Source organism: Montipora foliosa, chromosome 8 (assembly GCF_036669935.1).
Source record: "Montipora foliosa isolate CH-2021 chromosome 8, ASM3666993v2, whole genome shotgun sequence".
Taxonomy (NCBI): Eukaryota; Metazoa; Cnidaria; class Anthozoa; order Scleractinia; family Acroporidae; genus Montipora; species Montipora foliosa.
Window position 1 is genome coordinate 11,160,258 of NC_090876.1, and position 11,727 is coordinate 11,171,984.

At 40.3% G+C, this 11,727-nt stretch overlaps 1 protein-coding gene across 1 annotated transcript; it reads left to right on the forward strand.

Moving 5' to 3' along the window:
* Window positions 1-134: 134 nt before the first annotated feature.
* LOC137968013 (uncharacterized) lies at window positions 135-5,955 on the forward strand. The gene is made up of 5 exons (XM_068814624.1): window positions 135-262; window positions 932-1,003; window positions 1,199-1,356; window positions 1,878-2,067; window positions 3,429-5,955. Exons 1-5 carry the CDS (start codon window positions 216-218, stop codon window positions 3,748-3,750), a joined length of 789 nt encoding a protein of 262 aa, XP_068670725.1. The 5' UTR covers window positions 135-215; the 3' UTR covers window positions 3,751-5,955.
* Window positions 5,956-11,727: the final 5,772 nt, after the last annotated feature.

Below are 11,727 nucleotides of genomic sequence, written 5' to 3' on the forward strand. Positions count from 1 at the left end.
GTAGTGACCTCACAAAACATTTATCATCATTTTTTACTTGATCGGTACAACAGCGTTTGCTTTACAGTGTGCGGTTTTGTACTCTTGGAATAATGTGGGGAAAGCTAAGCATTTTGGCCGTTCTGGTGCTTTTGTCGCCCTTTGCGGAAGCTAAACACAAGTGTGACAAGAAATGCGATTGCAGTAAGGACTTTGCTGTTGTGAAATGTCACAACATGGAAAAATTTCCGGTGTTTGACTTCGCGTCGAAAGTGAAGACTCTGTGAGTAATTAATGTCTTAAGCACAGAGAAAATTGCACGCAAAGGGGGAAAGCCAAAGAGCTGAAAAATGTGTTAGACACGGCAAAAGGAATGAAGGTTGAAGCCCTTCTTATGGAACTTGGAACTTATACTCCCAAATAGCTGGGGTAACACTGGGAGATAGTGACTTTAAACGAGTGTCGTGAAATCAAACCCAAAGTAATTCCTTAGCCAATTGAAATGAGCGCAAAAGAGTGTTACTAACCAAAACAAGTTCAAAGTACAAAGAGGGCGGGAAAATGGGCGCGCAAGGCACAATTGGTTTTGCTGTTGCTTCTCATTGGTTGAAATATATGCGCGAGAATTTTAAACCAATCACTAGGCTTATTATTCACAATCAGATGAAAACAGTATTTTTTTTCTATGTGAATGCAATGCTATCTCAAAAGGGATTTTCGCGCGCTATACTTTTCAAAATTTTCTTCCCAAATGAGTGACTGATAAGCCGTGGCCAAAATCATTATGGTAAAATATGAGGCTGTGGGATTTAAAAGACGCGCGCGCTTGAAATAAAATGTGACAAAAGGGAATGGGAAATGTTTTGGGGTCGCGATTAGATTTTTATTTTCTAGCAACACTTTTGATGAATTTACAGTGCTGTTTCAAACATGTGTGTTTTGCTGTTGACAGGGATTTGACCCAAGGACGAATAAAGATTATTCGTCAAAAAGAAGTAAAAGCATACAAGAATCTTGAGAACCTGTAAGCGAATATTGCAATCATTGATTTTCACCGCGTTGTTTAATTTTATCTTGTTTTATTTCTCAGATTCTTAAATAATTTTTAAACCACCCGGTCTTAAAAATGCCTGTATTTTCGTCTTGTTCTTCTTTTGACTAAAGCTCTGATTTCCAAAGAAGTATCAAACAAGTGACCGTGTTTCTTTGTTATTGTTAGGTTCATTGCTGACAACCCGTTGGACTGCAGTCATCCGTCGACTGCCATCATTTTGAAACACTTCCAAAAAGGAAACACTCAACTGAAATCATTTGATGGACACAAGATCAAATGCCAAGGAAAACTGCTTCCCAAGGCAGCGGCTCATATAGTTGCACGTAAGTACTTCATATATTTTTATAATACAATGAGAGTTCATGAAGGAAACCGAACAATTGATCGACGTATACAATTTGCTTGTTTCGCTTACAAAGCAAGATAAACTGATAATGAACTCGAACGGGGAATGCTGACATTAAACAAGTAGTTTTTAATACGGAATTCAGCAGTATGACCAAAAGTCTGCAACTGCTATTTCTCTCCTTAGGGCTATCGTTTTATCATGCCGCCTGAGTTAAAAACAGCTTATAGCCCGCAAAATACTGTGCTTCTTTGCCAATCGGCGCCCAAAACTCTAAAAAGTATCAAGCTCTAAAGTAACTCGAAATGTTGGTGCCCTTTATTCGCGCCCAGTTAATAGTGGGAAAATGTGATACAACAGTAGAGCTCATAATTCAGTGTAAGCACTACAAAGAGCCACAAAGATGTTCCATGGTTCCATGTACATGCCGTGTAAATTTTTTTATTCACCGAGGCCTCTGCATCAGTTGTTAACTTGTATCCCATGATTCCGTTCCAGCTCCTCTCGTGGTCCACCATGGAACGCCCTACGCCGGGTGGTCTGGTGTCTTCTATCATCACGGACAGCACAATTATGGCTCTTTAAATCGTGGTGTTGCGGTGGGATTTGGATTCCTAATAATCATGATCATGACTGTCGTGTTTGGTGCCTGCTGGGTGGTAGTAAGCAAGACACGAAGAACTTGCAGGTAAACGAGATTCATTTACATGACCATTTCTTAGGTTGCACATTCTTACAATCATGTTTCGTTTACGAGCTTCCGCTTCATCCAATTTTATTTTCCAGTAAATTTAAGAACCCTGACAAATCATAGTCTAAGCTCTTACCCAATTTTTCTTGTAAATTTTTTTAATTTGCAGAAAATATTCACACCGAGTTTGTTTGCTTGCATCAAATGTGAAATGTTTTTTTCAGTTGGTATCGTGTTATTTATCTAAGCATGCATCCTTGAAAACAGCGGAGAGTTTTTAATAGAAGACATTTGTGGATTTTTTTGTCCCATGTAACCTATCTTTCCTACTTCTAGAATAAGAAGGCTAAGGGGAACGCAGTTACAAATAGAGGAAATTAATTAGGGTGACCGACAAACGTTAAGACAGTGGAAGGGCTTTTTTAGTTCACTTAAGCGTCGATATTGAGGCCTAGCTTTAAATATTTGCTTATGTTCCCTTGTTCCCCACATTACTTTCAAACTTGTTCCCAGATTTTTGATCCCTAAAATTGTCTCAAATTGTTTTTGTTCCCTAAAATATTCCGTTTGACATTGTTTCTCTGTTCCCCAATTCAAATTAGCGATGTTCGCTTGTTCCCCAAAACCCCCGGGGGGGCCTCGTTATTGAAGAGAGACTGTTTCTTCCATTGGTCAAGATGACATGGACCATGATATCGATGTTAAAGGAAATTAAGCCCATTTTATGCATTCGCAACTGATTCGTTGTTGGTATGGGTGAGGCTAAACCGCGTGGGTGGGTGGGTCGTGGGTAGGTGGGTCGTGGGTCGGGGGTCATGGGTGGTGGGTGGTGGGTCGTGTTTGCTCCCTCAGTGCTCGGTCCAAAGTTGTCTTAGGTCTTAACGCGCTGTTACACTGTGAAGTGTTTCGTGCAACTTGTCTCGCAATGTTTTGGCGACATTGTGGCGGGACAAGTTGCACGAAACATTTCACAGTGTAACATATCATGCAACGGCCAAAATCGTTGCGAGATAAGTTGCGCGAAAAGTAGAACTTAATTCTACTGTCGGCAACGGCTCTTGCAACTTGTTTCGCAACGATTTTGGCCGTTGCATGGGTATGTTACTCTGTGAAATGTTTCGTGCAACTTGTTCCGCCACAATGTCGCCAAAACATTGCGAGACAAGTTGCACGAAACATTTCACAGTGTAACAGCACCTTTAGGTCTTGTCTGTCTTAGGGTTAGGGTAAGGTTAGGGTTAGGGACCCACGACCCAAGACCCATGACCCACGACCCACGACCCACCCACCCACGCCGATTAGACACTCTCTGTTGGTATGCGTGTTTATCGCTTATCTTTCGTCATCTTTTGCTGCAGTGCCTGTCAGCTAGACTTGATAAATGGAGATCCCTTGAGTAGAATGGAAAAGGGAGAAGTGGTAAAGAACACCGAGACACCTGCGCACGCGTTGATGGAAGGTTTGAAGAAACAGCGAAGAAGCTCGCAAGGGTACCCAGAAAACGCGATTCTGGACTCGGACGATGGCGACGTCGTGGAACAAGAAGAGTATCTACGGCAAAAGATGAAGAAACAGAGGCGGATGTCTCAGGGATATGCTGACGGTTACAAATCGACTGATGATGAAGCGACTGTGGTGGAGATCCAGACCAAAGAGGATCTCTGCACACAGAGAAAGTAACTTAAAACTGGCTTTTTTTCTGTCTCTAACTGGCTTTGGTTTTCAATATTTTACTCTTTACACACGTTTAATTGTACACTCTTATTTTCACGTGGATAATTTTATTTGACAAAAATTCTCGTATGTGACAAAAACTTGGAAGATGCAAAGCCCTCGAATGAATTTTAATATTGTAAATATCAACTTAACTTTTTTTTGTTTATTTAAATATATCGAGAACGGTAATATGGAAATGGTCTTTTCGCAAGTTACCGTGATGTTTATCAGCTTCCTGATTTATTATTTTCTTTTTGCAAAGCGTCCATCTGGTTTTATTCTTCAAATAGCGGACTATTTTGGATCAATTATACATAACTCTGATGAAGACATTGCGTCCGGGTGATTGTCGTCTTGAGAAGAACTGGTGTAGATGAAATTGACTGACGTTTCGTTAAACTAAGCGGAGGCCATGTTTAGATGAGACTTATTATTGGTTGTGAAGTGTTTGAACACTGATTGGTGCGTTTTGATCTGTGGTTTGTTAGTCAAATGTTCGTTGGTCTATTGTCACTGGGCATAATCAGTCTGGTTTGGTCAGTGGTTTGACTGTACACGTACTGTCAGCGTTTTCAATGACTTGTTTTCAGAATGCAGCGCTGCTGTTTTCGGTGGAGGATTTTCGAAGTTTGTAAACCAGCTTTCCAGTGTGAGTCGTTCTGTGCTGTGGGCAACGAACTTAACAGAGCCCCAGTCAACTCCGTGATTCGTTTGTAAGTCTTTCAAATGGTGTTCAGCAATAATAAGTTGAGATCCCCACTTCCAGTCGTCTGTTAACGTTCAGTTAGTTGCTTGGTCAAATTCATGTCGGTTTTACTAATAGGAGAGGCTTCATTCTCGTTAGGTTTGTCTATGTCCCTCAATGCTATAACCCTAACCATTAACCATTAACCATTAACCATTAACCACTAACCCCTAACCTTAACAAATTGAAGGACAAAGGCAAACCCGACGATTTGGAGGGGGAGCAATTATCAAGATCACATCTGCGACTGCTAGTCGAACCTCTTGTTGATGAAACTACAAAGAGTTTGAACTTACAACTTACTAATCGCAAACGGGCGACAAGGAATTTATATGACTGTCCACCATTTGCAAAGACTTGGGGAAGGAGCCTCAGAGTTGACTGGGACTGTGCTAATGGCGTAACCCACAATACGAACCACCATTAACGATGACACTGCCGGCCGGGGAAGCTGATTAACGGACTAAGAAAAAAACTCCACTTAACTCAGCTTTGCCAAAAACAACTTTCGCACCTCGAAGACGACTTATTGTCATCACTCACAGTGCTGACAAACGACAGACCTTTCCGACTGATTTTGGTGACAATAGACCTGCAGATATTTGACTAACAACCTACGGATTGAGATGCATCGATCACTGTTTACATGGCTTACAGCCAATGACAACATGGCTGAGCTGATGGCCAATGACATCATGGCTAACCTGACAGATGGCCAATAATATCACGTCTCTGTTGACATGTAAGATCATGATGCCGAGTCCTTATACTATCTAATGTTAACTTTAAAGATGACTTCCGCTTCCGTTGTCAAGACGTCAGTTGGTGTCATCACCGTCAGTTCCTCTCCTGGCAACACTCACCCGTACTTCCTGTTTTGGCTCCACCGAGTTGTTTCTCAGTAAGAGTCTTGGATTCCATTTTTGGTGGCCTTCGGCACTTGAGCCAGATGGAGGTCATGTTGCCTTTACTTCAAACTGACAAACGCTAGGTGTACTCGTGATGAAAGACAGTCGCCACCGGCCGAGGGTGGATGACAACTAGCGACAAGTCTTACGACCTCAGAGACGTAACAGCAGAGAGGAGAGTCTGATGCCAGCGGTACTTCCGAGGGAAACACCATCCACCAACGCTCGCTGTATGAATCATCCAGGTGTCAACAACACTTTACTAAACGACAACTTTTACAACGAAGAACCTTATAAGCATTTCCAAAGTGATTTTTAATGAACTAGACGTAAACTAAGCGCGAAGAGACCATTTTTGTGTTATTGTTTTGATGTATGATTACAGATGTTGTACAGCAGGGTAGGTCTCCTATCTTAGCTTAAAGTTCTCTGGCTGATTGTGCAAACGAAACATTTACTTTCTCGCCTGTATCTGATGAAACAACCCTTTAAGTAATCGTTCAATTGTTTTTTCTTTTCTACTTACTAAAGAAGAGGTTGATTTGTATTATGTGAAATGAAGAAAATAAATCTATGGAGAGAAAAAGCTCTTAAAATTATTGATGTATTGACTTCACGAATATTGTTATTTTATCGTTTCTGCTTAAAGTCGAACCCGGCCCTACCTTTAACTCCATGGCAAGATTTCAAAAATAGGGGTCTAGTGGGTGCAGTTTCCCTCGTGCGTTTACACTGAAGCCGAGTTAATCAAAGCTCGACTAGCGCCAGTTTTGAACTTCATGTAAATGTACGCTGCCTTCAGTATGATAGTTTGCCGCTACTAGTGTCACTTAGGTTTTCAACAACCCAGCCCAGAAAGATCGATAGCGCCAAAGCGATTTATTCTATAAACAGACTTAAACCCGGCTGGAAGTTGGTCCCCATATGGATCATCAGTCATATGTCTTTTGTTAATTTGAAACAATTCAAATGCTTAAAAGTGAACAGGCCAGTTCAAAAAACTGCTAGCAGTCCTTTCTATGTTACTATGCGGCATGTAACACAAGTAAACGCCAGCGGCAAAAAGAGCGCTTTTGTCACGCAATCGAAAGAAAGAGATCTCTACTTCCCCAAGCCTCTCTCGGACGTTTTCCTTGATTGCGTGACAGAACACGATTGAAAAGACTACCAACGTGTTAACAACAAATCCGCAAACTGGGATAAAAAGCATACAACTTCCATATAAAGAATTGCACGAATTTGCATTCGAAATCTTTTATAACTTAAGCATGTACATGAGATGGATTTTATCTCGATGCGCGCATGTTTTTTTGAAACTCTGAACTAGTTTATAGCTGGGTTGCCATATGGGAATCCAATCAAAAAAAGAGAAGCATTTTTCCGTGCTTTTATTTTTCGTTATTTTCTCCTTTGTCGAAAATCGGAAAAGTTGCATAAAAGGGTCTTTCCTGTCACTTCCCTGCTAAGTATTGTCTTTGTGCCTTGTAGAGTCTTCTCCGTGTATCTTTGGTAGGTTTCAGGGGGTAGTAGAAATGCGTAGATTCAGGAAGATTTTATCCGGTGGACACAGTAGAAGCAATGGCGGCGAAGCCGATGTAACGCGAATGGTGTTTTATTGGATCTTTAAACAAAATATACCCTTATGAGTTCAAGAATGGAAAGTCAATTAGATAAACAACACAAGAGGTTAAAAATGAATATCGGGAATCTTAAAAGTGATGAATAATAAACTTCGATAACAATTGTATCTTTTCGCCGTCGGATACTAAGTGAGCTGTATTTCTAATATTTTATGTGGTGTTATGTACAACACTAAAACCAAATGGTAAATTCTCTGGTAACTTTTTCTGATTGGATATTGGTTTAACAAACTCAGAGTAGCGTTGTGTTTACGAAAGTCAGACCTCTGTTGTCCGGCTATTTATGTTTAATTGTACTCAACTCTGCACAGTCTTCAGGTAAAAAACAATTGGAATTTTGGCAAATTCTCGTTAGTCAAGAATTATTTGAAAGAAAGCTTGCTATCCATTTTTTGCTTCATTATTCAAGGAAAGGGTTCTTCAGTAAACGGTTTGATCCTGAACACTGGTGAGAAATGTGTTAGTTGCGTGTGGTTTTTGACACGGACTGTGTTGTTTGTTTGCACGCACGCAATGTAATAGGAAGATTTTTTTCTTCCCTCTAATAGCAAATACGTTGCTTGCTTCAATAAAATGTTTGGCTGGAAAAGGTTTTTGTGAGAGTTTTCTGTCTGTGGATTGGCATTGGAAAATAATCACCAATAATGCTCGAAAAGCACTTATTGTTTGTGTTGCATTACTGTAAATAATATCGAAACGTTCTCGTAAAAAGGCTTTCTTAAGCCGCAGGTTACACAAGCTTGCATAAAGCGTGGGTTTTCAGCTGGTCTTACAAACAAGGGAGTGTCATACATGCGCAAATGTCTATCTTGTTGCTGACTACAAAGTTTCCAAGTGTCGCAACGTTGATGGCTTATATTTCCCTTTCCAGTCTATATTTTTTTGTCTTTACGTTTTTCGGTGACAACTTCTCTTAATTTGTGCTTGCTTGTAGCGTTTTAGGAAAATTTCATGGTGTTAGGGCGATCCTATGCTTAATCATAATTATCCCAAACAACTTAACATATGGTTTATCTGGAACCATCTTGAGCCACTATAATGTTACATGGAAGATTTGCTCGTAAATTTAAGTCAAATCTTTTTTCGAGAACACAAAAAGTTCTCTTAAGTTACCGATTCCTTCGCTAAATCGCGTTTAGATATTTAATAAACAATTTACTCAAGGAACGAGCTCAATGTTATCATAAGACACTTTGATGACAATAACACAACTTCGTCATCGTCATTTACTTTTTAGTTTTTCTTTCTGTTCTCTTTGTGTGCGCGTGCAAGATAAACCCAGCAATTTTTCTCGCTGGTTTCGGTTCGGTAGAATTTCATTGTGACGTCACAAAGGGTGAGTTTATCTCATTCGAGTCTCAATGTGAAGTTTTGTATCATTTTGAAATTATGCGTCGAGAACTAGGTATTTTGCTTATCCTGGTGATATCGTCCTCTTTTGTGCAAGCTGTGGATGAATGTCCTCTGCAATGTGATTGCACTGATGACTTTTCCATAGTCACATGTAGAGATATGGAAAAGTTCCCTGTGTTTGATTTCGCCTCAAAAGTCAAGATTCTGTGAGTAAATCAAATGAAGCTACAATTACTATGTACTTAAATCTGCTTCCTTTGTTTCCGTTTCTGAAATTTTATCAAGGATAAAAGAATAAAGTTAAAGGTTTCTCGGGGTTGTTTGATTTGACATTTTAATAAAATCATGTTTCTCGAATAACGCAATGTTTACTTTCCGCGGTCAATCGGTTTTTGCAAGCGGACGGAATATTATCCGAATTTAAATTGTTTAATTCTATTTTACAGAGATCTGACTTATGGAAACATCAGGAGGATACATAAAAGTGATGTGATACCTTACATAAATCTGGAAAAACTGTACGTTAAAAACTATAACCTCGTTGTATTCTATATTTCTATGCTTATTCCTATTCATGCTTGTTCTGTGACCATTCGTCGAGTCCTTTCACATATGAGCCCAAAATGTTCAGTTCAGTGTTTCCATCAAGGAATCGATGAATGAAATCAGTGTTTATTTGAAGTCCGGGTTAACCCGCACTTGAGCCCACAAAATTGACTTGCTGCCAGTTGAGTGGCTTCATAGCTCACTTGGTTGAGCATGTCTGCCTCCTCTTCAAAGCGAGTTTAAGTGCGAAGTTTTTCTTACGAAAATTCGTTTTCATTCATATGTAAAGTAGAACTGCATCGTACACTCGTATTCTTCGGCCATTTCAACTTGAGTAAAAATAAGAAACAAACTGCGGTTATAAACGGCATAACGAGACAACGCATGTTGTAAAACTTTTTATGAACTTGACGTTTCGTATGCTCCAACATACATCTTCAGAAGTAAAGGTTACCTAAAGTACAATTGAATGTAAACACGAAGACTAACACCAAATAAGGAAAGAAATGACAATAGAAAAACAAATGAAAAGAAACAGACCTAGTTAAATCTGCTTGAAAAAATATAAATGGCTAGTAGAGAAGAAGTTTCTCACCGCCAACATTTTCATTGTTGGAGCATACGAAACGTCAATTTGTTTGTTATTTTTAGAGCGATTTTCGAATGAGTGTCGTAAAACCAAAACCAAAGTAATTACTTTGATCAATCAAAAAGGACGGAGACCATCCAGTAAACCAATCAAAACTCGAAGTAATTACCCGTAGCCGTCACAAAGCGCGGGAAAATGTGCACGCGCGACCCATAATTGGTTTTGGTTTCATTTCTGATTGGTTGAAAATTTGGCGCGAGAACTTTGAACCAATAACTTAGTGAAGTAATCATAAACCAAATTAATTAACTAATTACTTTCGACACTCAATTGAAAACCGCTCTACTAAAGTAGAACTGATTACCATTGCAGAAAAACTCGGAAATGGCCTATTGCAGAAAAGTGCGAGGATAGTAAGTGGTTTATATAGGAGATGTACGAGCTTTGCCATTAGTGCAACCACGGCCGGTGACACTGGGTTTTGGGTTCCTCACAAATAAATTAATTGAATGAAAAACGTTCATGAATCGGTAGCGATGGAGACTGCCAGTTTCAACCTGCGAACACAACCTCCCTTTCATTTTCCCTCACCAAGTTCGTCCGAATGAAAAACATTTTCCTTCTAACTCGGACGCCGCAAGGAAAACAGAGACAAAGACAATTAGAGCAAATACAAGTTGGCTAGCTTGTTTCAGGTAGAACAAGCTCTGGAAATAACAAAGAAAGGACAAACCGACAAATAAACCGACACATTACCTCAAAAAAGCTGTCGGTCGTCATTACTGCGAGTAGCAATAGCTTTAGAGCTCGTACTATCGAAGCGTGGCTTCTTAGCAGAACTTGCCAACTGCCTTTTCCTCCTGCAAGCTTTCTCCTAGGCTTTCTTAACTCTCTTCTCATCGTCTGAATCGGGCGCCAATTCCTCCTGCTCGTACTCCTGGACGACTAACCACCCGGCGTCGTTGCTCATCGGCCAGCTTATAGCTGTAATAAGTTTTTGCCGGCGTTTGCGGATCATGTCCAATAAAGCCTCTAAGGTCTTCTGGGCCGGTGTGCTCTCACCTCTTTGATAAAATCAAGCGCGAAAGAGTTGTGGTCTTCAATCTCCGCATTAAACAAAAATTGCTTCTCGTTACTTTTAAAGAGAGCTTTTTTAGCTTCTTCCTCACGCCTAAAGGCGCTGTTACACTGTGAAATGTTTCGTGCAACTTGTCTCGCAATGTTTTGGCGACATTATGGCGGGACAAGTTGCACGAAACATTTCACAGTGTAACACTGCCTTAAGCCTCCAGGATTCAGTTTCGGGGCTATCGTCTTTAATTGAACTAGCCTTGAAGGCACCAATCTGGGTATCGATGTAAGACCGACTTAAATTTATCGAAAATTTTATCTACAGGATCACCGGAGGGGGCTGAGGCTGTTCAGGTTCTTTCGGGTTGCTGTAAATTAACCACCCTGCGAGCAGAGCCTCCTTTTGTCTTTTTTTTTTACTAAAGAGGAGAAAAGGAGGCTCTGCCCGCATCGCGTCAACTCTTTGAAGCCGCCGCAGCCCGAACGTCTGGACTAGTCAATCTTGTTTTCTCTCGTTAAACCGGTTTTTCCAGTGCGAGCGTCTGTTTAGTGACAAAACCGATGGTTATAATTGAGCCCGCTGTACCATGAAAAACCAAGATGGCGGTGCGATCTGGCATATTAAGCTTGGGTTCGAGACTGTATCCTGGCAACATGCTGCGCATATTCAAGAAAGATCTTACTCGATTCATGCAGAGCCTTTCTCGAGAAAGCCAAAATCGAGCAAGCAAAAGAAAGGCTCTGCTAGCAGGGTGTACATTAACACGTTCGGCTGCAGAACTGTCAACAGAGTCCGAGTCCATGACAAAATAAAATTTAGCGCAACGTAGGTTCTGAACGAAACCTGAAACCTGGAATGAAAATTTTTGAACAAATGACCTCCTTATATACTGGAAAAACGAACGAACAATAGTTCGTAATTAAGAAGTGTAAGAGAAAAATTCTTGTACAAGGAATTCAAAGAAAATTTTTGCACTCGAGAGAAAAATTAAACGATTATTATTTGTCTCTATAAATGAGATTAAGGTCTAATTAACTCCGAGCTTGGACAAACTTTCATTGCTTACAGAGAGGATTAGCTACAAGACA

Excerpts from the sequence above, each read along its gene's own strand:
- LOC137968013 (XM_068814624.1), top strand. The coding sequence starts at position 216 with ATGGAAAAATTTCCGGTGTTTGACTTCGCGTCGAAAGTGAAGACTCT. Across the intron at positions 1,004-1,198 it reads TACAAGAATCTTGAGAACCT|GTTCATTGCTGACAACCCGT; the intron begins GTAAGCGAATAT and ends TGTTATTGTTAG. Across the intron at positions 2,068-3,428 it reads AAGACACGAAGAACTTGCAG|TGCCTGTCAGCTAGACTTGA; the intron begins GTAAACGAGATT and ends CTTTTGCTGCAG.